Source organism: Haliotis rufescens, unplaced genomic scaffold (assembly GCF_023055435.1).
Source record: "Haliotis rufescens isolate VD_foot unplaced genomic scaffold, xgHalRufe1.0.p SCAF_16, whole genome shotgun sequence".
Classification (NCBI taxonomy): Eukaryota; Metazoa; Mollusca; class Gastropoda; order Lepetellida; family Haliotidae; genus Haliotis; species Haliotis rufescens.
Window position 1 is genome coordinate 11,529,698 of NW_025963846.1, and position 27,777 is coordinate 11,557,474.

Here is a 27,777-nt window from a genome sequence, read left to right on the forward strand (position 1 = left end):
GAGTGTACAAAGGTCGCACTCTTTCGGCATGTAAATAATCTAGATCCTGTCTAACACAGCGTCTTTTGTCTGTCCAAATCCCGGTCAAATTCCATACCCTCTCAATGATTCCAATCCGAAAAGTACACAGAAAGTTGCATAATCGAAAATACAAGTGGTGAGATGAGGTGAAATGGGGTTTAACGTCGCGTCCAAGATTATTCCAATTATATAGCGAAGTACATGCACGTGTGTGTGTGTGGCTGCTATACTAGTCCGCAGAGATGCCGATTTATAGTGCTAGCCCACTGAGATACCATGCCACAGTTTAACATTAATACCCCACTCAGAAACAGTATACTGACTCTGAGTCGACCAGTACTTGTTCTAGCCCTTTAATGCTGAGCGCCAGACAGGGTAACAACAAGTACCATCTTTTAACGTCTTTTGGTATGACGCGGCCGGGGATCGAACCCCGGACCTTCCGCTTCCCGACTAGACCACGGAGGCGGTCCGAAAATACAAGTACACATATTTGAAGGCAAGTATCTCAGGAAGCGAATCATGTTGCAGTTTCTCGTGGGATTACGACTTACGTACATTATGGCAGGGTTGTTAGTGAGGTATGTTCCGATTCAGGGATCTATTAGGGAAACACTATGAAAAAGCCCGCAGCTCTGTGTAACGACAAGTCAGTGTCAAAATCGATCATAGGGAGCAGCACAGAGATACGCATTCGTGACCAACTCGTCCCATTCCGGGACAAGCCGAATGCCGACTCGTGCTCCTCTCGAAGGTTTCCATACTGGCGTATGAACACGAGAACATTCGTGACCAACTCGTCCCATTCCGGGACAAGCCGAATGCCGACTCGTGCTCCTCTCGAAGGTTTCCATACTGGCGTATGAACACGAGAATATTCGTGACCAACTCGTCCCATTCCGTGACAAGCCGAATGCCGGCTCGTGCTCCTCTCAAAGGTTTCCATACTGGCGTATGAACACGAGAACATTCGTGACCAACTCGTCCCATTCCGGGACAAACCGAATGCCGACTCGTGCCCCTCTCGAAGATATTCATACTGGCATATGAACACGAGATTTGTGACCAACGCGTTCCATGCGGGACAAGCCGATTGTTGATTACGGAAACATGCGAGTGATGACGAATGAGAGATACGGTAACCGAAGCCAACCACGTACATGTACCACTTCACACATTTCACACATTACAGACCACGCTGCAACAGCGGGTGAGAGGTGTCTCACATAGGCCGGGTTATCGTACTGCAACGTTGTTATCGTTCAGATAATTGGCCTTGCTTGTTGACCTATAGACTGTGAAGAAAAACACTGGAGTCACTTCTTTGTAAAAGTATTTGTTACACCTGTTTTCTACATGTATACACTGAATATCTGAAGCCAGTTAAATGTGACATTTGTTTACTTCTAAATCAAGATGATGAATCTTTTACTCAGAGTCTTTTTCTTCACACCTTTTGGGCCGGTAGCCAAGATAGACAATCTTTCGCTCGTCACGCCGAAGGCCCGGGTTCGATTCCACACATGAGTATAACATGTGAAACCATTTCTGGTGTCCCCCGTCGTGATATTGCTGTAATATTGCTGACAACGACGTAAAACAATAATCACTAACTCAATCAACCCGTTTACAATCGTTAAATGCCAAAATCCAATAGTCACTGCCCCAAAATGCGCCCCAGGTGAGGTGAGGTGAAATTGGGTTTAACGTCGCGCTCAAGATTATTGCACTTATATAGCGACGTTCATGCATGTGTGTATGTGTGCGTGCGTGCGTGCGTGCCCGCGCTAGTCCGGACCGATGCCGATTTATAGTGCTAGGACACTGAGATACCATGCCGATGTTTAGCATGAATACCCCACTCAGACACAGTATACTGACCCCGAGCCGACCAGTCCTTGTTTTAGCCCCTAAATGCCGAGCGCCAGACAACAACAATTACCATCTTTTAACATCTTTTGGTATGACGCGGCCGGGGATCGAACCCCGGACCTTCCGCTCTCCGGGCGGACGCTGTACCACTAGACCACGGAGGCGGTCAAAAGGCGCTCGAACAGGATCAAAGGCGTACAGGTGGCCTAGCTGGCTGAGGCGCCTCAATTCGCTGCACAGAGTTGCATCCCTTCGACATGCTGAAATAGTATAGTCGTGGATTAGAATCCATGGAAAAGCCATGGTTCTTATCATGTAGTTGTCACCACCTAGCAGGCTTATTGTGCCAACATTACATCCTTATGAGAGTGAATATATAACACACTTAGAATGTCCATTGAGTGCGTTTGATGAGGGTTACGCGCCCTTTGTTGGATGCCAAAAAGAGTGCTAAACCTTGAAGGTCACGCTGACTTTCACCCGCCGTGATACGACTGTACAATGGCTAGAAATCAACGAAGACTATAACTCCAGATATACATGTCGTATACAAATGTATGCTCCAAAACGGGGATGGGTTACAACATGCAATGAACAGCATCTGTGGTCTAGTGGATAGAGTCTCTGCCGGGAGAGTAGAGGGTCGGAGGTTCGTTCCCGGCCGCTTCATACCAAAAGACGTTAAAAGATGGTACTTGTTGGTGCCTTGTCTGGCGCTCAGGGGCTAAAAAAGGACTGGTCGGCTCGATATCTGTATACTGTGTCTGAGTGGGATAACCATGTTAAGCTGCGGCATGGGTCGCGGAAGACCTCACCTCACCAATAATACATGATTGTAAAATAAACTTGTTACGTCGAAGTCTTAGGGCCAATCGCGGGGACAATATCAGGCAATTTCGATACAATTCTGCGCATCAAAAAGTGTGATCGTTTTAAAGGCAATAAGAAGTAAAAGAAATGAACACAAGTCAAGTTTTCATTTAACTACACTACTACTTTGCGTGGGCAGAAGCTGTATCTATATGTCTGTAGATATGCATGGTCGTATCCGGATAAAACCGCTAGGATAATGAAACATTTCCAAGTAATATGATAAGATAAACATCCCACGGTATTTGATAGGCAAGAGGGACAAGACAACGACAAGATGGCGTTTAAAACGTTCCGTTTACTGATTTTCATTACCGTACTGCTGAAGGCGACACGCGGCGACTTAGGAGACTGCACGAAGACGACGTGCACCACGACGGTAAGACGGGGGGGGGGGGGGGGGGGGTCAGTGAGACAACGTGTACACCGCGAGGGAAGGTATTTCTCTATACCTGTGACACACGTCTACCTGTGTCAGGTAGTCTTTGATGATCACATGGATGTATTTATAGCAGTAGAACATACACTTAACTGCAAAATCTAAACAAATCATTCCGGCTATATAAGTTGTAATGTATTAAATTTGTTCATTGGTAGACTTTTCATAAGAGGAATGCTTGTTAAGAAGACACATGTTATCCTTTAATCTGAATAGTTTATTTATTGGGGTGGGGTCACGCCGAATACCCGGGTTCGATTCCCGACATGGGTACAATGTGTGAAGCCCATTTCTGGTGTCACCCGCTGTGATATTGCTGGAATATTGCTAAAAATGGCGTAAAACCATATTCACGTCACGTCATTTATTGGGCCACAATGTTGGATGTGGTTTGCGGTCGATTGGTTATGGTGACACCTAGGAAGAAAAAAACCGCCGGACAAAAAATGTATACACTTAAAATTTGTATTTGACCAAAATATTACAATCAAAAATCAAAACGGCTGAAAACAGTCGCTGCTGCAACACAGTCAAAAATACAACTATGATACCAGTATGAAATACATCACCGTCCGAGAACTATTTCTTGTTTCATTTTAGCCACAATCAAACTTGGGTGTATTCTTTCTTTTGCTTTCATTTTATCAACAACCATCATTAATCCCTAATTGATAAATGTATTAACTGAAAGTGTTTTCTCATGATCCTTTGATCTGGTTAGCACACGTGGACTCACAAACTGACATGCGTTATTTCAGCCTCTCGGTTTCAACTGTAACGTTGTGTACGACGAAGGAGTCTTGCAGAGGAAGTTGCCAGGTAACAACCTCTCATCATATTAATGTATGTTATCACCGTTATAAACTGATATCAAGTGACCCCAATAGAGAAAGGCGTCATAACATGTTCACAGGCTCTGTCCGTTGCGATGTTATGGGTCGCGTGGTCAGACTCAGTGCCTTGCAATTGGTCAATTGGGTGTCATCGTGCCCTATCGGTGTGAATCGATGCTCGTAATATCTATCACTGGATTGTCAGGCTCAGATTCGATTATTTGCAGGCCGATGTCATTTAGCTGGAATATTGTTGAGTGCGGCTTTAAACAACAAATAAATATAACTTAGAACGTACAAAATACAACGTTTGTATTTTCTTGTGAGTGAGTGAGTATGTTTTACGCGGCTTTTAGCAATATTCCAGCAATGTCACGGCGGGGGACACCAGAAATGGGCTTCACACATTGTACCCATGTCGGTTATCGAACCCGGGTCTTGGGCGTGACGAGCGAATGCTTTAACCACTAGGCTACCCGACCGCCCCGTATTTTCTTGTGGAATACATGTTCACCTCATTAAGTGACATGACAAAGTTGACATTTTGACAGTCCACGAGTGACTTTTTGCAGAATGTCACGTCACTCGACATGATATTTGAGAACCAAATACAAGATTTTATAATCTTTTGTTCACGTGATATAGCTGGAATAATGCGTCGTCAAACAACAAACAAACACGTAAATACAATGTCTGTCTCTTCTGTCTCGATGTGTATATACAAATTTGGATATAATGTTATTATTAAGTTGCTCTCCTCTGTCCCCCAGACGGTGCACTGCGTGACCTCCCCGGGACGGTGAGGGGGTTATCTCTGCTTGTCAGTAACACCGACCCCCGCTCTGACCCCACCCTCGTCATCAGCTGGAAGCCCCCCGAAGGTAGATAAGAGGGACCCTTTCGGGTTTTATATTTAATTCAAGGTATCCAGGGGCGGAGCGTGTCCCAAATAACTCATGCTTGTTCTCAGATCCCATGTCGTATTTAAGTGTAACAAGTATTCCAAGAGATCTACATATCTCTCCTTCATGAATATTGACTATAAATCTGAAATGAACAATATTATCAACTCACAAAATAAACATGTTATCGTTTCAGTGGCTACTTATATAAAGCTTTTTTTTCTATCAGATTCAAGAAGATGTAATCTCTGTATATGCACGTGACATCACATAATGAGTTGGTATCAATTGTACTTTAGGCCATATGGCCATAATACTGAATAAGATCTGATGACAATAGGGATTGGGTGGTTTTGTGCAACTGATGGATTTAGGGGGCATCGTGGAACGCTGCTTATGCAGTCAACAACTGATTGTCTTGTCAACATTGGACTATTACACACCGCTGTGATATAACCTGAAAGGCAAAGGAACCTACACCTCTCAGTTGACGCTCTGCACATGCGCACACACGCACGTAAGCCGCTGAAAACTGTTTGTCAATTGTGAGTGAGTGAGTGAGTGAGTATGGTTTTACGCCGCTTTTAGCAATATTCCAGCAATTTCAGGGCGGGGGACACCAGAAATGGGCCTTCACATATTATACCCATGTCGGGAATCGAACCCGGGTCCTCGGCGTGACGAGCGAACGCTATAACCACTGGGCTACCCGACCGCCCCTGTCAATTGTGAACTTCTTTAATCCAACTCGTTAGACACAACATCAGTTCACTGATAACTCGCCCACTTTCAACAACACAATTGCGAAAAGAAAGTGGACAATGGTCTACGTTTCATTATGCAAGAGTTGCGTCCCTTAGCCGTGCACGGATCCTCTGTTCGTGGGTTCAGATCCTAGGTTTTCCTTATGATCCTCAATATCAGCACCATGACCAAATAAGTAATATAAACTCATGAGCACAAGAAACTATACCTCTCTGTTGATTTTTTCATATGTTTGATTTTCAGTTGAAAATATCTTAAGTTAGCGATATTACATCCAAAAAAATTAACTGTCCTTGCGCTTATTCAGCACCCAAAGAAGACTTATACATGGTCATATTTTTAAAAATATAATTTGATTTAAAACTTACCCTTTTAAAATTAAACAATTTCATAAAGATCAACTACTGATGAGTATCGTAGACATATTATCTTTAAAAATCTATAAATTTGCTTTTTTCGGCACAAATTTACGTTTTAAATATGGTAGGGGTCATGAGTTTGCTAATTCATTCCCAACCCAAGTCTTCATTGAACCGCTTTTGAACAAACGGTTGCAGGAATGAGTGATGGTTAAATAGGCATAATCAAGTTTAACAACAGTTCTTTCAATTTTCAATAATTATTAACATAAAATACACTCGGTATACTTTATTTGCCCCTGTTTAGTTGTACTATTACTGGCGAAAACATATTACTCTAGATCTTGATAATGATTAATGTCCTAAGATAATACAGTTTACCTTTTCAGTTTCAAGTTTCAGTGATCCATCCATATAATTGTCACCGTTATGTTTCCTTTCACGCCCGATTGAATCTGCATCGGCCTATAATGGAGAGTGATAAGTTGACGTTTTACTTTCTATTGCTCAATACCAGGAAATAGATTATGAATCCGTTCCTCAATTAGGGGTTTACAAAAAGGAATATGATGACTTAATAATAATTCTCTTTGTCAATCCCCAGTTGCTATTAGCGTATATGAGGTTTATCTAATAACCTGGGACAATCGAAATCCGGAAAACGGAAACCTGCCGTTCCCCTGTATGTTTGTCGTCAACGTCACCGACTCCAGCCAGATCACCAAGGTCAGTACATATCCGTGATATAATCATTACACGTAAAAGGATCCAGCTATGTGAAGATCCGGGGTAGAATAGGTCTTCAGCTACCCATGCTTGCCGTAAAAGGGACACGATGACATGCATCAACCAAGTCAGCGAGTCTGACCACCCGATCCCGTTAGTCGCCTCTTACGACAAGCATAGTCGCCTTTTATGGCAAACAGGGGTTGCTGAAGGCTTTCCTACGCCGGATCGTCACGGGTCGCAACACACTAGTGACACATGTAACTCATAATATTGAAGCTAACATCGGCCATATCAGACGCCCCTGGTGAGTTAACCCTTCGCCACCTAAGTTTAATGAAGTCACTATACATGTCTCTTACAGGTTGAGTTCCGAGTGACGTCATCGACGTTCCGTAACAGTAAAGACGTCACTGTCTACGTCAACACGTGGCTAGGGGACAGGGAACCATGCTTCCTCAGACAAGCAAAGGTCACCTTTTATGCCACAGGTAAGTGTAAATTAGTGAGTGTTTTGGTTAAACGCCGCTTTGAACAGTATTTCAGTTACATCACGACGTTTCAGCTTGACGTGGGAGGAAAGTCCGAAGGTCTTAGATATTTACCACGTTGGTGAACCCCACGAACACGAGTATCATGCCTACGAACGTAGACACATAATTCTGGGCGATTCGGGATTCGAACCCACAATCATTGGCCTCTCGCACGCCTAAGGGATTTAGCTTTCCACCGCGAATTGCGGCGCCGTAGGACAATCGTGTTCCCATATACAATTATTCTTTCTATTTAGTGACATAAAAATTATTCAAAACCAGAGGCCGAGGCGGAGATAAAAACAGGTCACAGGAATAGAGAATATTGAAATGAGCTGTTTGAAGTATTTATTAATGTGAAGTAAATTTCCTATTGAAAAACGATTTTATTTATTACCGAAAATGTTGCACAAACTAAATGAGTTGTCGAGATTTCGATTTTATTATAATTTTGGTGAATTTGGTATCGACATATATCTATCTCAGCGAACGTTTTCATCTCATGAACGTGTGTTTTCCTGGTGAATCAGACACCCTTCAGTTTACCACTGCCTACTGGAACTATCTTCTGTCCATGGCGTTGCCTAGCAACAACAGCATCCAGCTAAGCTTCCACCCTCTCCCAAATGCAACCCGACACATGGTGCAAGTTTGTGAGACAACCACGCAGCTTCCGAAACAATCGGGGTATCAATGTAGCAAGTTTCGCACACTGAGAAAGGTGAATATTTTGTTGTCATTTTTTGTTGCTGAAAAACCCAATACAGTTTAATTCTTGCTCTAACGTACTTTCGGTAATTTCCTTTGACAAACGACAAGTCTTTCTATCATGTTATTTGAAATGTTAAATACCTCACTTTTTCCTCGTGCATCTACCAAAAGGAACAACACAAGTTCTTATGGGAACTGTTTCTCCGCAATAGGTGACGTGAAAGATGAAATGGGTTTTAAGGTCGCGTCCAAGCGCCAGACAGGGTAACAACAAGTACCATCTTTTAACGTCTTTTGGTATGACGCGGCTGGGGACGCTCTACCACTAGACCACGGAAGCGGTCCTCCCCGCAATAAATCACAGAAATAAATATCGATAACATGTCTGGCCCAAAAATGCAAACGAGTAATTACGGAGACTATATTTTTAGATATTCTTTTAAAACAATATCACTTGTGACATTTAACTTCATTCATAGTCTTTGTTACAGGGAACGATTACAGGAATATTCCAGTTTAGTAAAACCTGTGCAACATATCGAATAAAGGTAAGTCGACGTGTGGCCAGCAGCCGGTTGATTGTATTCACTGTAGCAGATTAGTTGTGTTAAGTGTTAAACGTTAAATATTATATTGTTACCAGGAAGCACAATGATTAAAGCGATCGTACTTTTATCTTTTGATTGTAGATCATCCCTGTGCCTAATACCAACAGGCAGGTTTACAGAATTCATCGCTTTGTACCAGGTAATATCAGGATGCAAGTGTAGAATTGTCTGTAGACCCGTTTTACACCCAAGTTGTACAGATGTGAACTTTTTCTAGACTAATGGAGGTGAGTGAGTGAGTTGGGTTTAACGCCGCTTTTAACATTATTCCAGTTATATCACGGCGTGTCAGCTTAATGTGGGAGTAAAGCCCGAAGTGATGCAGCTCTCAGACGTTTATCACTTCGGTGAAACCCACGAGCACGGGTATGGTGCTGACAAACCTGGAAACATAATCGGGGTGAACCGGGATTCGAACCCACACTCATAGGATACTGGTGCGCCCAAGGGACGCAACTCTGCACAGCGAATTGCGGCACCTTAGATGACTGGGCCACCCATGCCCCTTAATGGAGGTTAAATCATAGGGGTCGGCTATCTGCATTGCAACATTTTTTAATACCACATCAGAAAAGAAAGCCTGTATAGTTATACTACCAGTAGTCATGGTTACGCATAAACATGGGACCTCCAAATGTCAAATGTTTGTGCTTCATAAGTATGACGTCATAATGCTGTAGACCTATTGCCTTATATATAGCTAAGAAAAAGGATTAGCAACAGCCGAAGATGGATCCAGTTGGAGACCTACCCAGCCCCACCACCCACACAACGCCACAACTACCCACACCCCTACCCACACGTGTGTTTTCTAACGGGACCCACATACTAAGAGAGAATTTCGACGTTGATTCCTTGTCATGTATGGTCAGAAGTTTATTTATAGCTTGGCTTACCGTCGAGACAGGTTACATATTATATTGTATCTGATGAATGCATATCTATGTACATATTGGTTGTAATAATTTGTTTTAATTTTTCAAACCAGCTCTGCAATGCCCTCCACGTGACCCTGTGGCATTCTCACTCCTTGATACATCAGCATCAGTTATATCGAACAAGCCTTGTACTACTAATTGTGGAATCAAGACCAGTGGCGCTTCGACACAAAAGAGCAAGAACACGCTTGGTGTCATCCTGGGGTCAGTTCTGGCGTCACTCGTTGGGTTGGTGGCAGGAATAGCTTTCATCTGGAAACGCGATAGACGGAGACGATATCGTTCCTCGACACCGAAAAATGGTAAGGCACGATTCATAAACATATCTACAGAAAGAAGACGGGGGGCCCAGTCGTCTAAGACGTTGCAATTCGCTTTGCAGAGTTGCGTCCTTTGTGCATGCCAGAAACCTATGATATTTGGTTCGAATCCCGGTTCGCCACGATTACGTCTCTAGGTTTGTCAGTGTGTGTGTGTGTGTGTGTGTGTGTGTGTGTGTGTGTGTGTGTGTGTCTGCTTGTACTAGTCCGGACTGATGCCGATTTATAGTGCTAGCTTACTGAGATACCATGTCGCAGTTTAACATGAATACCCCACTCTGACACAGTTTACTGACCCCGAGCCGACCAGTCCTTGTTTTAGCCCCTTAATTCTGAGCGCCAGACAGGGTAACGACTAGTACCGTCTGTTAACGTCTTTTGTTATGAGGCGGCTCGGGGTCGAACCCCGGAACTTCCGCTAGTGGGCGCACCACTAGACCACGGAGGCGGTCAATCTGCTTGAGAAAAGAGGTGTTGGTTTGAGGTTAAACGTCAATTGTATCATTATGTGTGGCATATTTCGGCGATCATATTGTTATTTATGTCGGAGCACATATCCATAAAACGTCTACACGGGTCTAGATTATCCGACTAAACAGATTTTATTGAACGTAAAAGGCAAAATAGCGGTGACTATTATATAAATGGATCACTGAAAATCAGTGACGAAAAGTGTAAGCATGTACAATCCACTGACACCTGTTGTTGACGTTAACTACGAACACTGGTATGATGCTGACACACCAAGGATCATCATCAGTGTTAGTCGAGGTCCCGGTGACACATCCAGCCTCGCCAAGGGGGCACAACTCCCCCAACTGTTGTACCTCTGACCACGAGGCCATCCGTGCTGCGTTTAATGCACATCCTACACAAAAGAAACACAGCGGTCATGTATTCTGCATCAGGCGAGACGCGTTGATGGAGTTAGATTGGATTAGATTAAGTGAGAAACAAATCTAGCCCCGTCCCACACGTCTCGGCATCATGGGCAGCGACTCCGTGGGCTCCTTCTTCACAGTGGCAGAGATTGCAATCAGTGTCCCCCTGTGAGGATGCAGTCTGACAATTGAATATATATTCTTGTCATTTCGACGGCATTTCTTCGATGAAAATATTGGTCTAGACGGCAGTTGGCAGGTACTTGTTATTGGATAGTCTCAGGGCAGTCGAAGATTCGAGAAGATTCGATTTCTCATTTGTAACGACAGCTCTGTACAATCATCACATTGGTAAAGGTTACAGGGTAATATGATATATGCAATTGGATTGTTATGGTTTTTGTGTTTCTCATTTCGTTCACGGAAATGACAGTTGATATGATTTACGAAGCACACTTTACTACAATTAATGAACGACAATAGCGTTACTCCAATCGAATCGATTCACTAATAACACAAGCTCTGTTTTTGTCCCAATGCCAAGATGTCCCAATTAGAAGACTAAGGACTAAGTCAAAACATAAACCTCGTCCTGATGTTGAAAGGTCAGAACTATATAGTAGGATAACTTTACGCACAAGATATCGACTCCGTAAGGAGTGCGGGTCTGTATTGGTACCCGTGACCTCTTGGTTGTCATACGAGATGATTAACGAAGATCTGGTCATCAGGCTGAGAATGCAGGTCATCGAACTCCTATGGGGTGGGTCCTTCCCATTGCTTCCAATCACTGTTTTGTCCAGTTGTCTGATCAAGGAATCGGTGACATACGTTAGCGTCAAACTCACTCACTCACTCACTCACTCACTCACTCACTCACTCACTCACTCACTCACCCAGGGGCGGTCGGGTAGCCTAGTGGTTAAAGCGTTCGCGCGCCTAGCCGAAGACCCGGGTTCGATTCCCGACATGGGTACAATGTGTGAAGCCCATTTCTGGTGTCCCCCGTCTTGATATTGCTGGAATATTGCTAAAAGCGGCGTAAAACCATACTCAGTCAGTCAGTCACTCACTCACACACCCACCCACCAACCCAAACACCCACCCACCCACTCACTCACTCAATCACTCACTCGCTCTGCAAACCTCCCTCGTCACTGTAAGCTGATGGCGTGGGTCATTCATTTTGCCTTTGCTGCCGTAGCCTGGTCAAGGGTCGAATATTACTGTAGCGACAAACTCACCCAGTCACTCATTCACAATGAATCTGTTCACCTCCCTCTTTGGTATTTGGAGGCAGATTCCAAGGTATTTGTCTTGACAGGCAGACGGCATGAGGATCGGTTGGTCAAAATGGTGGTGCAGATGTAGTACTGACCATTTTAACCAAGCCCGCAACAAACAAAATCTAATATATCTATAAATCTATGATTTTGTTAAATGTACAAATTGTTTCAACTTGTGTGACAAAACGGCCGATTCTGTTTCATATTAGACTTTTTGATTGGCCAATCATTTTGGATTGACAGTTCAATTTACAGGTAGCCATGATAAGAAATATTGATCCCTTCTCTCACTGACTCCATTGTTCTCACAGCTGACTACGAGCTCCTCCATCACGTCACTGCAAACAACACCAACCTTGACGCGGAGTCTGATGTGGAATTCTGTGAGTAAACTGTACTTTGTTTTATACCTGATATCTAACACACGCGATTTGTAATGAATTTCACTTATCCATACATTACAAGGCAAGTCAAGTGTTCACCTGATTTGTTTGTTTGTTTGTTATTTAACGCCGCACTCAGCAATATTACAGCTATACGGTTTGTAAATAATCGGGTCTGAACAAGACAATCCAGTGATTGACATCATGAGCATCGATCCATGCAGTTTAGATAGAATGACATGCATCAACCATGTCAGCGAGCCTGACCACCCGATCCCGTTAGTCGTCCCTTGCGACTAGCATAGTCGCCTGTTACGGCAAGATGGGTTGCTGACCTATTCTACCCCGGATCTTCACAGGTCGTGTTCACCTGAACCAACATGGAAACATAATCGTGCAAGTCAAAATATGAACTTACACCTTTAACAAGGCTTATCAAGTGTTGTAAATATAACAAAAACAAGCAAAACCATAAATTCAAATAAATTCAAATAAATTCAGATATCTAAATTTCCATCTCAGTTTTGTAAATGTTTTCCAAATGGCGGTCCAGAGGTTCAAGATTTGGCAGTTTCTGTGAGGTGTTGTTTAGGGTAATATGACCTGATTGGTATTTTTTTATTGGTAATTTTTAGGGTGATATGACCTTGTGAATGGTATGACCTTTTGTCACTTCGGTTTTATACCTTTACCAATACTTTATTCTAGATTTTGAACGTATCCGTAACACCTCGAGTCATATACGTAACAAGGTATTTCCTTCTTTAGGGAACAAGCTGAAGAACACTACAACCAAGAACATTTCCATGTTGTACTCAGAAGATTGTGAGTGTCATTCAGAAACAGTTGAGGCGCTCTCGAGATGTCTGGAGACGTTGTTCAACTGCAGGGTCCGTCGAATCGACCGTTCCCAAGACATAGCGACCCAATTGGGAAATACCCATGTTGTTCTTTTTGTCAATTCAAAGAATGTATTAACGTCCTGGAACATGCACCGATCCAGCTTATCGCACTCCCAGGAGCCATTTTCCCGGACTGCTTTTGATCTGGGTTGTATGATACAGAAGCTCCTGGCATCCTACAGTGATAGGGTCGTCATGGTGCGCCTGGACTATACGGAAGAACAACATGTGATACAGTGCAAAAACAACCACGTGTTTAACATCCCTAGACACATGTCCGAACTCATTTGTCGTATACACGAGCTTGGAGAGCTGGCGGGGAAAGACAGTGCGAGGAAGTGTTTAGTGGAGAGGCAAGAGGGTAAGGATCTGCTGTTTTCCATCGAGAAAGCTTCACAGTGCTGTGGTAGATTCAGATGTACAGTGACCAGCAACTCGGTCGTGGAGCTGTTTCAAGGGGACGCGCATGGTGTAGGTGAGCCTGACCTGGCTGGACAGGGAGCACATGTGGTAGAACTTCGTGGCAAGGCATTGCAAGGAGAACATAGTGGAGATCTCCATGACAAGGCTTTGCAAGGAGCACCTAGGATAGATCTGCATGACAACGCTTTGCGAGGAGCACGTGGGGTAGATCTCCATGACAAGGCTTTGCAAGGAGCACTTTGGGTAGATCTCCATGACAAGGCTTTACAAGGAGCACATGGGGTAGATCTCCATGACAAGGCTTTACAAGGAGCACATATGGGAGATCTCCATGACAACGCTTTGCGAGGAGCACGTAGTGGAGATCTCCATGACAAGGCTTTGCCAGGAGCACCTAGGATAGATCTGCATGACAACGCTTTGCGAGGAGCACGTGGGGTAGATCTCCATGACAAGGCTTTGCAAGGAGCACACAGGGTAGATCTGCATGACAAGGCTTTGCAAGGAGCACATGGGGTAGATCTCCATGACAAGGCTTTGCAAGGAGCACATGGGGTAGATCTCCATGACAAGGCTTTGCAAGGAGCACACAGGGTAGATCTGCATGACAAGGCTTTGCAAGGAGCACATGGGGTAGATCTCCATGACAAGGCTTTGCAAGGAGCACACAGGGTAGATCTGCATGACAAGGCTTTACAAGGAGCACATGGGGTAGATCTCCATGACAAGGCTTTGCAAGGAGCACATGGGGTAGATCTCCGTGACAAGGCTTTACAAGAAGCACCAGGGGTAGTATTTGCGGAGTTCTGTTGGCAGGAAACACCCGTGGTAGCTCTCCAGGACATTGGTGGGCATGGGGAACATGGGGTAGAACCCAAGGACTTAGCTGGGCAGGGAACAGATGGTGTAGTTATTCGGACAGGAGGGCACTCACATGAGGTAGCTCTACAGGAAAGGCATGTTGCTGACACATACCCATGGGTTCCACCAAGACTGGAACCTAATAAATACAATTCTCTTGAGGAGGTTGAGGAACATCTGTTCCTAATTATACAGAACTATGGGGGTTGAAGGAATGACAGGGACGATGTTGACGTTCGATTCCGTCTTCGTTCTTATGTTGATGACTGTTCTTGATATGACATTTTGCTGATTGCTTTGTTTGTTTGTTTGTTGTTTAACGCCGCAATCAGCAATATTCCAGCTATATGATGGCGGTCAGTAAATAATCGCGTCTGGACTAGACAATCCAGTGATTGACAACATGAGCATCGATCCACGCAATTGGGATATGATGACATGGATCAACCAAGTCAGAGAGCCTGACCACCCGAGCCCGTTAGTCGCCTCTTACGAAAAGCATAGTTGCCTTTTCCGGCAAGCATGGGTTGCTGAAGACCTATTCTACCCCGGATCGTCACGGGCCTGCTGATTGCTGATCGTAATCGGCACTAAACTATGGCAGGTCCCTGTGTGTGAGACAGTACTGCTGTCAATTAAACTAAGTATTGAGGAGCAAAACAATGCATTGCTAGTAACTCACTCAAAGGTGGGTCACCCACATCCACAACGTGTTATCAATGTTTATGTCTTGTAATTACATGTACGTGTGGTTCACACGCAAACATGGTCAGTTTCAAATGCATTTTGAGAGTTATCATCTTCTGATAAAAAAAGATTCTAGTGAAACTATCCGGATTAACACTATATGGATTCCTTTATCAAGGCCACCGATAGTGAGTGAGTATGATTTTACGCCGCTTTTAGCAATATTCCAGGAAGTTCACGGCGGGGACACCAGAAATGAGCTTTCACACATTGTACCTATGTCGGGAATCGAGCCCTAGTCTTTAGCGTGACGAGTTAACGCTTTAACCACTAGGCTACCCGACCGTCCCCAAGTCCACGGAGAAATGTTCCTCATAAAAAGACGTGAAGGCGTGGGTACAGAACTGGCGGGGTTTCGCTCTATTACAAGAGTCAGTTGTGTAACGCTTATCTTGAACGGTTACCATACCTCACCTCATTCACTCATCTACTTTTTTTATGTGGAAAAAATTATGATAAGTGACCAACCATGAGATAAGGGACCTCATGGGTGAAAAATCAAATTGTTACTTCTCATTATATCATAAAACTACAGTATCTTAGCAACACAAAAAATCAATTCACAAGCTTCGATTCATGTTTTTTTTACACAGATATATGACATCAACATTTGGCCTCATTTTCCAACTTATAGCTGTTTTTGATATTATTGGAGTGTTTAGATATAATGTCTGATTAATTGAAAGTAGGCATGTATGCTGAAAGGTTTTGAAATAGTGTTTCTTTCTTACTTTACGAGCACCGCCTCCGTGGTCTTGTGGTAGAGCGTCCGCCCAGAGAGCGGAAGGTCCGGGGTTCGATCCCGGGCCGCGTCATACAAAAAGACGTCAAAAGATTGTACTTGTTGTTACCCTGTCTGGCGCTCGGCATTAAGGGGCTAAAACAAGGACTGGTCGGCTCGGAGTCAGTATACTGTGTCTGAGTGGGGTATTCATGTTAAACTGCGGCATGGTATCTCAGTGAGCTAGCACTATAAATCGGCATCAGTCCGGACTAGTACAAGCAGCCACACACACACATACACGTGCATGCACGTCGCTATATAAGTGCAATAATCTTGGACGCGACGTTAAACCCAATTTCACCTCACCTCACCTCTTACTTTACGAACTAAGTAAGATATTTTAACAGTCCGCACACATGGAGGTTTTTTTATTGAAGTTGACGTCAAACGCCTTCAGGACGTCACAGCACACTTGTATCCTGGCACCATAATGTCCCTTTCCCTCTAGTGGGTATCAATACATGGAAGGTATAACTTGACACCGCAATGGGGCAGTATCTACATACTTTGAGTTTTGATTGTCTGTTTGTTTGTTTTTTATTTTGTTTTTTTTTATTGTTCCTGGTAAAAGTACATCGTGTTTTGATAGGAGTCAAAATACATGACCAGGTTTTTTTAAGAAAATACATATCATTCACACACATCCATACACACATTCACACTCACTAGAAGCTTTAGTACTTATGAAGACAGAATGCAGGATATATATTTAGTAAAGTTTTTGAATAGCAAATGTTTATATTTTCAAAAGGTTTTCATAAGGAGCCCATTTCGTATAGAATTCAGCCGTTTGGCTTTATCAAAGTGTCTATATTTTTCTATTTGGTAATACTATTTAACCTCATTTTGGAAATGTGTAATGGTTGGTTGGTAATTTTTCTTTTTGCATCTATAAATGTGAAATTTGGATAATAAGAGTATCAGATCAAAAATATCATCGGTGTGGAAATGTTTTGAAAAGCCAAAAAGAATTAGATCTGAAGTAAGATTTATCTTGCCAGTATGTGGACACTTGGATTCAATCCATTGTGAAAATCTTTTCCAGAAACTTTTGCTTACCCTACAGTCCCAAAACAGATGTTGGATAGATTCTGGCTCGGCATTACAGAAAGTACATAGACAGTTGTCAACAATATGCATCTTGAGTAGATAAGTATGAACAGGTAGAATTCTATGGAGCAATCTAAGCTGAAACCATCTAAGTTTAGGGTCTTGAGTAGTTTTGTGTGCTCTGATAAATAAGTTAGGCCAGTTCATATCCATTAAAAGTTCCTCTTCCCACTTGTCAATAACTTTTAAGCTTTCATCGGTTTGACTTATTACATAGTAATATTTCTTTGAGCCTTTTTTACATGAAAAGAGATTGGCAATAGATATATTTGTATTGTTTGTTGTTTCCAGATGCAGGTCTTTATTAATGCCTAATTGTATCATGTATGTATTTACTGATCTTGTAATACCATAAAATTGCAAGAAAATTTATATTGAAGTATTTATTACAGAATTGTTGCAATGTCATAAAATTTCCATCATTGTTTAGCAAGCAATGTATGCTGTGTATATTATTGAGATGAAAGGTTTTGTTATCTAATGATTTGCCATTTATAATAATATTTTTATTGTATAGCAGAGGTTCCCTTAGGAACTCTTCATAATTATTGGGTTTTATTTTATTGCTATATTTAGAAAAGGCAGTAAAACAATCTTTCCAAAATTGTTTTTTGGTTTTTTTAGCAAGCTTAAGTGGAAAATCACTTCCCATAAATAGTAAATCAGGAAATTCAGGAGTAGTATTAGTCATTAAAATTTTCCATTTCTTTTCCAAATCAACATTTAGTAACTTTTTTATCCAGATTATTTTTAAAGCGTCAACATATGCAAAAATATCTATCATACCAAGTCCTCCAAGAGAAATAGGTTTACAAGCAACTGTTCTCTTTATTTTGTCTGGTTTATTATCCCATAAAAACTTGAAAAGAATAGTATTTATCTTTCTAAGGAATTCATCTGGGGGACTAGGAAGGGTAAGGAACAGGAAATTAAGTTTTGAAATGAGCATTGATTTGATAATTGCATTTTGCCTAATGGGGTTATAATTCTTTTCATCCATCTCTTGATGGTTTGTTCAATTTCAAAGATTTTGCTTTCGAGGTTAAGTTTAATCATTTTATCTCGATTATTAGAAAAAATTATGCCTAGAATTCTAAAGGTTTCAGGGTTCCATTCAAGGTTTAAGTCTTGTCTAAATTTGATATTACTATTCTTCTTGGAGCCTATACAGATTATTTGAGTTTTATCAAAATTTATTCTTAATCCGGAGATATTTGCAAAGATATCAAGAGTGTCTATGGTAGCCTAGAAGGATCTCTTAGAACCGTCCAAAAGAAATTCTATACCATCTGCATATTGCGCAATTAAATAATCTTTACCGTTTATAGTTAAGCCCTGAATATCTTTATTTTTTTCACAAGAATTGCGAGAATTTCTGCACAAAGCAGAAACATATAAGGAGATAATGGATCCCCCTGCCTACAGCCACGGCCGACTGGTATCCAAGGTGACATATTTCCATTTATAATTAGGCTAGACCTGATATCTTTATAGAGTATAGATATCCATTTAGAAATACTTTCGCCAAATCCAAAAAAATTCAGGGTTTTAAAGATGAAAGACCAGGAGACAGAGTCAAATGCTTTCTCAAAATCAACTAGAAGTAGCATACCTGGCATTTGTTTAGATTCTGTGTATAAGAGTAGATCATATATCAGGCGGATGTTGTCTCCGATATATCTTCCAGACATGAAACCAGTTTGGTCTTCACTGATTATCTGAGGCAATACTTTTTTAAATCTATCTGCAATCACAGAAGATAAAAGTTTATATATGGAGTTTAACTGGGTAATCGGGTGCCTATTTTTTATGAGTTGTCTCGGTTTATCTTTTTGGGGGATACAGGTGATGATGCCTTGCTTCTGGGTGATTGACAAGTTTCCAGTTTCATAGCTATAATTAATTGTTCTAAGTATGAAGTCGCCCAGATCAAGCCAAAACATTTTGAAAAATTCATATGAAAAACCATCTGACCCTGGACTTTTGTTATTCTTGGATCTTTTAAGAGCTGCTAGCAACTCATTCTTAGTAATACATCCTTCGATAAGATCAGATTCAGATGTTTTAAGTTTAGGAACATCATATTCTAGAAGTAAATCATCAAGGTCTATATCATTAATCGTGTGATCTCTAGAAGTATACAGGTTTTGATAGAAATTGGTTGCTTCATGTATAATATCCTTGGTATCATTTAGTACAGTTCCATCTATTGTTTCTATTTCTTTCATATTTTTGCTGATATAGTTTCTACTTTCCAGATTACAGAAATATTTACTTATAGTTTCACCTTCATCTATCAATCTTGCCGTTGATTTCACTAATATACCATCTAATCTTTTTTCCCGCAATTGTTGCAATTCAATCTTTTTAGTTTCTAGATCATTAGCAGTATTTTCATCATAATTGTTTTCTAGTACATCAATTTCTGCTGTTAAGTCATTTTCTTTATTAGTCATTTGTTTTTTTATAAATGAAGAATAGGCTATTGATTTGCCCCTAATTTTCATGAGGAGAGTTTCCATAAAAAGGTGATCATTAATCTGGAATTGCAGGTTATCATTAGGGACTTGGTCAATGGCATCCTGATTATAGACTGGTATAGCATATTCTTTCTTTACATCAGATATTACCTGTTTTATTTGTTCAACATACTTGTGATCTTGTAGCAAGGAGTTGTTAAATTTCCAATAGGTTTTCCTTTTGGTGTTTCTTTCAATGTTCATGGTAAAATTTATAAATGAATGGTCTGTTCTGTACCCTGGATTTACCTTGACATTGGTAACATTACTACACAGATTTCCAGAAACAAGGAAAAAATCTAACCTGGCCTGTTTTATAGGATTTGAACGTCTCCATGTATATTGCCTTGAGTCTTGGTTATTATCTCGCCAAATGTCAATTAGGTTAAGTTCTCCTATCAGTTCTAAAAGCTGTTCTCTGGCCTTAGGGTTGTTAATATTTTTGTAATTGTTTGTATCTTTTTCAGGGTCAAGCACCAGATTAAAGTTTGCTTTTTTAACGCCGCAATATTCCAGCTAAATAACGGCGGCCTGTAAATATAATCTAGTCTGGACTTCAAGCCTTCATAACGCTAAAATCACTTGATGAGGGTGTAGGGAGAGATAGGGCTACATCAAATAAAGTTTTGTGCAGCTTAGGTTTTTGGCTGGTCTGGTTACAACCAGAAAATTCACACAGCTACAAACTAAGATACTGTTGATGTTGATTAACGCCGGAATCAGCAATATTCCTGCTGTATGACGGCGGTCTGTAAATAATCGCGTCTGGGCCAGACAATCCAGTGATTGACATGACGAGCATCGATCCACGCAATTGGGATACGATGACATGCATCAACCAAGTCAGCGAGTCTGACCACCCGATCCCGTTAGTTGCCCCTTTGGACAAGCATAGTTGCCGTGTCTGTCTGATATTGGGAGCAGCTATTCACCACGTCGAGTTTCTTAGACACACAATCAACCCTGTCACCGAGCCTGACCACCAGGGTGCCGTTGTACAAAACAACCTTTACTAAGGTTGAGCTTAGTTACTAAGGTTAATCTTAAGGTAACCTTATCAAAACGTTACGCCCGTTGCACACAACTACCTTTGGACAACCTTAACGTGGACAGGATACTTAGCGGCAACCTTAACTAAGGTTGAACTCTTTAGTGTGGGAGACTCAATTATGTCCGTAGTTACGGTTGAGAGTTATCTCCCCTGCTCGCATCTGCAGACGACTAATATTGCTACTTCAACATGACACAGCCGTCTACCAGTGCACAGAAACGGTGTCGGCAATCAAACTTTACATCAAGTGAGCTGACACTCTTGGCCGATGAAGTCAAGTGTCGCAGCCAATTTTTTTTTCGGCGCATTTTCTTCAACAATCACCAATCAATCCAAAATGAGGGAGTGGGATGCAATAGCCGCAAAGTAAGTTTTACCATACATTCAACCTAGCTGATGCAGCATCGTTACTTTGTAAATGAGATCAAATTTGTGTATCTATCATTCCTCACACATCAACAAGAAAGTAGCCATGTGGAAATTCAATGAAGTATCAACCTTAGCGTGGCTAAGGTTGGGTCTGACCAACCTTAAAATTTTCACCTTAACTAAGGCTACCTTAGCGTAAGGTAGTTTCATGCAACAGGGGGTCAACCTTAGTAACGGCCTAAGGTTAACACTAAGGATATAAGGTAACCTTAGCGCTAAGGTTGTTTTGTACAACGGCACCCTGGGTGCAGTTGTACAAAGGGATCTTAGCGCTAAGGTGATCGTAACTCCCATACCTTAACACCGACTTACGACAGTCGTAGCGCTAAGATTGTTTTGTACAACTGCACCCTTGTCCATTAAGTAGCTTCTTACGACACGGAAACACTACGGGAGTACGGGTTACGGACTAATGTGAACATAATGTCTGTTGAGAAAATGAGAATACTCCACCTATTACGGTTGACTAGAACTTTGCTAATTTGAAGGATGGACAAAAGGATACCTAAACAGACAGAGCGTTCATCTGACAGCATAGGAACTAGACCACGGGGCTCCCTCTTGATCAGATGCGGGAATGTTTCAAAATAAAATTATCTAAAACGAGTTGATTTGGAGACCCGGAATAAATACACAACCCACCTCACAATATGATGCTGAATGATTTATTCACGCACTGCAATGGCGCATCCGAGGTTTAAGGGGAGATGTGACATAGGTATCATGCACAAACATGCACGAGCACTCACAAACACACGCGCACAAACACAAACACACACACACACACTTTCAAAATCCTGGATCCGACTCTGTTCCAGTAGTGAGTCGGGCAGTGTTGATGTGTTATGCCAAGGGAGAGTACTCTAAGGATTTCACGGAGACCATATCAAAGCGGCGGTAAAATGCAACACCAGACACCCGTGAAATATCTTTAAAAAGCAAATTACATTAGCAATGGATCTCGAGCATTAATTCAATTCTTACTGCAAGAGTCTATAGTCTGGGAATTTCACACACTTCGAAACATAAACCTGGCACAGATTTGATTTAATAGTGTGTAGAGTAGAGTACTAGTGTGGTACGTTTGAATATATACTCCCCAGGAAGTAGTAGTAGTAGTAGTAGTAGAAGTAGTAGTAGTAGTAGTAGTTGTAGTTTGTTTGTTGTTTATTTGTTGTTTAAAGCCACACTCAGCCATATTCCAGCTATACGACGGCGGTCTGTTAATAATCGAGTCTGGACCAGACAATCCAGTGATTGAGGATGAGCATCGATCCAGGCGATTGGGATCACGCGATCACGGAAGGGACTCGTTTCTGTAATTTTGCTCACATATCAATGAAATAATGGTTTATTCTTATCAGTTATTAGCTACACATTAACACAGTGGAGTATAACATGTCTACACGTGATTCTTTAGCATGTTTAGCCGTTAGAACGAAGCCTGTTACAGTGAGATGTTTAGAGTAATATTATCATGGAAAGCAATGATATACGGTATATCCCAATTTGTCATCGCCTAAAACAACAAAGTGAGTAAGTGAATGAGGATTTAACATCGCTTTGGGAAGTATTTCACAGCATCCGCGTCAGCTAACTGTGGGAGAAAAACTCAAAGTAATGCAGGTCACATTGACAACGTTGGCGGAACCCACGAGCAGGGCCATGATGCTGACATACCAAGAATAATGTTCCACGAAATCAGAATTCTATCACGCCTGGGGGACACAACCATACACAGCAAGATGCACCACCTAAGATGCGTGGGCCATCCTTCCCCCTTACTACAGCAACAGAGGTTCCTTTGACCTTAAGCGTTTTCAAATCAACCAATAATTGGACATTCATATAAGTTTATATCAGTTTTGATCGATTCACCAAGATTTATTTTATCTTATTTTTTAACGCCGCTCTGAGCACTATTCCAGCTATATGACGCCGGTCTGTGGATAAGCGTGTCTGGACATCTTGAGCGTGGGTCTACGCAATGACAAGCATCAACCAAGTCAGCGAGCTAGACCACCCGCATCCTCTTCATCTCCAGGGGGGCGGTCGGGTAGCCTAGTGGTTAAAGCGTTGGCTCGTCACGCCGAAGACCCGGGTTCGATTCCCGACATGGGTACAATGTGTGAAGCCCATTTCTGGTGTCCCCCGCCGTGATATTGCTGGAATATTGCTAAAAGCGGCGTAAAACCATACTCACTCACTCACTCACTCACTTCATCTCCAGGGCTCGCCTTTCGGTAAACCTACACTAACCTGTACTACGTTCCTGTAGTTCCTGCGAACTCTAAATACACGCCCCTGTTTTCCATTAACCAATTTGAATTGCTGTACTACTCGTTTGGACAGATTCGCAAAAGAAAGCTGTCAAAAATCTGTTTGATGAAAACGATGCCTTCGTGTCCATTAGAACTGGCGGTGGCAAGTTCTCCCTCACTCGGGGCGGTCGGGTAGCCTAGTGGTTAAAGCGTTCGCTCGTCACGCCGAAGACCCGGGTTCGATTCCCGACATGGGTACAATGTGTGAAGCCCATTTCTGGTGTCCCCCGCCGTGATATTGCTGGAATATTGCTAAAAGCGGCGTAAAACCATACTCACTCACTCACTCTCCCTCACCCATTTCCTTCTTCCTCATCTCGACGTTTGATTGGTCGGTAAAATGTTAATGAAAATTAAAGGCGGGTAATTTGAGATCACGAGAACCGCTGGAATGCACCAAGGGGTCAGTCAGTGTAGGTTTACCGAAATGCACGCCGGGAGATATAGAGGCTGGACCACTTGATCCCGTTAGTCGCCTCTTTCGACAAGCATGGATTGCTGAAGGCCAGTTTTCATCCGCAATCTTCCCAAGACGAGCTCATCAAGAATAGACCAAAGTCAAGCATTCAAAAGGATAATAAGCAAACGGCCTCAGGCTGCAGTCGGATTTGATCACGAAGGCAGGACATTTCTTTAATCCTTGCCTCATTCAGCAATATTCAAGCTTTATGACGGCGGTCAGTACATGATCGAGTCTTGACCAGACAATCCAGTGATAGGGATAGGATGAATCGCAATCAACCAAGTCACTAAGCTTGACCACACGATCCTTTAGTCGTCTCTTTCGATCAGCATAGCTTGCTGGGGGCCTATTCTAACGTTCTACGGTTCTTTGGTTGGTATATTGGTAAATATGTAAATTCAAGTAGGCATTCGTTGTATTTTGTACTCTTCAAAATGTATCATGTCATGTGTGCAGTGTTAATAAAACTTGTCTCGTCGTCCAACACATTCCGACCTGTTGTCTTATTGTTATTCTCGGCACACTGATTCGCCGTGCAGAGTTGCGTCCCTTGGACACGCCAGAAACCTATGATTGTGGGTTCGAATCCCGGTTCGCCCCGATTATGTTTCTAGGTTTGTCAGCACCATACCCGTGCTCGTGGGTTTCACCGAAGTGGTAAACGTCTGAGACCTGCATCACTTCGGGCTTTCCTCCCACATTAAGCTGACACGCCGTGATATAACTGGAATAATGTTAAAAGCGGCGTTAAACACAACCCACTCGGTTTCTCTCGGCACACTAGTTTTGTAAACGGAAAAAGGTTATCTTTTTCCAATTTCCATAATTTGAGGGTCGGCGGAATCCCAAAACCATTGGATAAACTAGTCGCGCTTACGCGTTCGTTATTGCAGCATAAAGTAGTTCAACATTTGATGGTGCAAACCAAGCTTTGCAGAAATTCTGCCCTTTCAGCCAGACTAATATATTTAATCATTCCGTTGTTGAACTGCCTTCCTGTCTTCCGTTGTGGACATAACGAGTAAGTGAGTGAGTTGGATATTACGCTGCTTTTAGCAATATTCCAGCAATACCAAGGCGGGAGACGCCAGATATGACCTTCATATGGAGATAACAAAGTGCTCATAAGGGAAACAGTATACAGAAGTGATTGAAGGCGTGTGATGTAAGCCGCTTTGAACAATATATCAGTAAGATCACGGTAATTACATGGCGCTGAAACACCAAGGGTCATAACGATCCCCCGCCGCGTCATACCAAAAGACGTTAAAAAGATGGTACTTGTTGTTTCCCTGTCTGGCGCTCGGCATTAAAGGGCTAAAGCAAGGACTGGTCGGCTCGGAGTCAGTATACTGTGTCTGAGTGGGGTATTCATGTGGGCCATCGGTGTTCCAAATATGCAGTAACTGTAACCTGCATTTGTCATCAGTACATTATACCGTATGTTAAAACAACGTCTGGGTTGAACTGCGCAGACATGCACTCAAACGCACACGACCAACCGGAGTGGTGACAGGTAGTATTGACGAATTGCGTGTGTGTTGGTGAAACACCACTTTCTGGGGCGGTGGGGTAGCCTAGTGGTTAAAGTGTTCGCTCGTCACGCCGAAGGCCGGGTTCGATTGCCGACATTGGTACAATGTGTGAAACCTATTTCTGGTGTCCCCCGCCGTGATTTTGCTGGAATATTTTGTTAAAAAGCGGCGTAAAACCACTCCCACTCACCGTGTGTCGGCTCAATACAAATTCTCAAACCAAAGTGTCGCAGGTCATAGCCGAATATCATCATCTTCTTCTTTGATTAGGTCACTCACTGCGATATTTCTCGTGTTGATTCTACATAAGAATAGGTCCCCACCAAGCTGTGTTAGTCAATGGAGACAATGGATCTGGTTGTCAGGCTAGGTTACTTGATTGATTGTTGACACACACTTTATTACTTTGATAGGTGTATTGCGATGGAAACAAAGGGTCTTTATGGGGATGAATGTGGGTTATTAACTGATAAGTCAAAGGACTACTAGTACAGTAAACTACGGTTATAACAAACACGCTTATAACGAACTGACGGATATAACGAACTACTTTTTTGGTCCCTATAATTAGCTGTATTATGCTGTATATATGCTTATAACGAACTACGGTTATAACGAACTAAAATAAGTAGTCCCTTTGAGTTCGTTATAACCGTACTTTACTGTACTTCCTTTAACCAACTCACTTCACTCACAAGTCACTTCGAATTGGTTTGTTGTTATAAACAGTCGGACTCGATGGGGAAGAATAGATTTTCTAAATTTGGAAACTGTAACATTTTGGATTGATTGATCCGTAAACTAGGATTGATCCCTTAAATTAGCTCGTTCTTCCATATAAACGTTTACTGCATTGTCTCCAATGAGTCAGTGGATGTGATTCATGTCAGTTATATGAGGGCGTGATGTTTCTGACAAACATAATTCTGGCACACCAAAGGGACGCAACTCTGCACAGCAAATTGTGACGCACAAGACCAGTGGACAACCCCTGCCTCAGGTCTTAAATAAGATTTTCAACAGTCAGAACGAAGGGCACCGCGTCTACTTTGTGATTGACCTTTGAAATGAAAAGTCATATTCGGCCAGCGAGGGATACCGGGTCACAGTGGACTCTTAACCCTCTTGATGCCGAGTTGTTTTTCTGACGCACATTTTCCTAAGATCGGAAAAGTGAAGGTTGTGCGAGAATTGCGCTCACGACACACTGCCTCTGCGTCTGGCTATAACATTACGCAGAGGTGGAGAATATTAAATTCCTTTTTGATGGTGTAAATTTAACTGCAAATATTAAACCGGTTTTTAAAATAAGACACTTCTTAGTGTTGTCCGAGAATTTATTCTGCGTTGAAAAACAGTAAATTTCTCCGCTTGTTATCGTACACCGATAAAAGTACTGTGCGACGATTTTTTTGTTGTTGATAAGCTTTACGGAAACTGTAAGTGAACAAAATACTGCCTAATATCTGAACGACATAACTATATATCAAAATGGAGTTATATGCGTTATAACGACATACATTCAATGTCAAAAATAGTATGCCGTAAATGACGAAAACTGTTTTTTCCTCTATGACGTCAAAAGGCGACCGAGAGGTTACACACGTACAAAGAAAAGGGGTCAAAGCTCCGCTATGCTTAGCACTTGTTTCTTGTAACTCAGGTCACTTGGTGAGAATTGGCTGTGGGTGAGGACAATATATTTTCGTGGTGTTTTGTTCACGAGGAACCAAACTATTCCAACACTAATATCGATATTGAAACCGTATACGTTTAGTTAAGAAAAAAACCACAAGAAATGATGAAATTGTACTTCATAAAAAAAGAGGTAATAGAGAAATGGATGGCCCTATCTAAGATATAACTTAGTCCTTAGATTCCAACATTCTCCTGAATGTGTAAATGTAATTTGACTAATGTTGCACCATTATTAATGGAGCACTGGCCTTATCACCAAATGTAATGAAATACCAAAAACATATCACCATTCTATTTGAAGTCATGGCTGGTTTTATGTCTTTGATAACGTCGGAGAAAGACGACACTTGTATTTTGATTAATATATATCTCCCCTAATGTTCGTTCATAGTATGGAAAATCTCGATGTGTAAAACGGAATTTAACGCTCTTTCGACACAACATAAAATGCCTGCTTTTACCAAGTAAATAATGTCTTGAATAAATA

At 42.1% G+C, this 27,777-nt stretch overlaps 1 protein-coding gene across 1 annotated transcript; it reads left to right on the forward strand.

Moving 5' to 3' along the window:
- The first annotated feature begins 3,010 nt into the window (after positions 1–3,010).
- Positions 3,011–15,040, forward strand: LOC124134951. Its single transcript, XM_046500073.2, has 11 exons — positions 3,011–3,142; positions 3,961–4,021; positions 4,806–4,916; positions 6,666–6,787; positions 7,152–7,278; positions 7,851–8,041; positions 8,523–8,579; positions 8,721–8,778; positions 9,628–9,879; positions 12,376–12,447; positions 13,216–15,040. The coding sequence occupies exons 1-11, from the start codon at positions 3,041–3,043 to the stop codon at positions 14,841–14,843; spliced, it is 2,781 nt and encodes a 926-aa protein (XP_046356029.2). The 5' UTR covers positions 3,011–3,040; the 3' UTR covers positions 14,844–15,040.
- Positions 15,041–27,777: the final 12,737 nt, after the last annotated feature.

What these genes read in the sequence shown, in the direction of transcription:
- LOC124134951 (XM_046500073.2), top strand. Translation starts at nt 3,041, where the DNA reads ATGGCGTTTAAAACGTTCCGTTTACTGATTTTCATTACCGTACTGCTG. An exon ending in GGTCACCTTTTATGCCACAG is followed by an intron (nt 7,279 to 7,850) that starts GTAAGTGTAAAT and finishes CTGGTGAATCAG; the next exon opens with ACACCCTTCAGTTTACCACT. An exon ending in GGAGTCTGATGTGGAATTCT is followed by an intron (nt 12,448 to 13,215) that starts GTGAGTAAACTG and finishes TTCCTTCTTTAG; the next exon opens with GGAACAAGCTGAAGAACACT.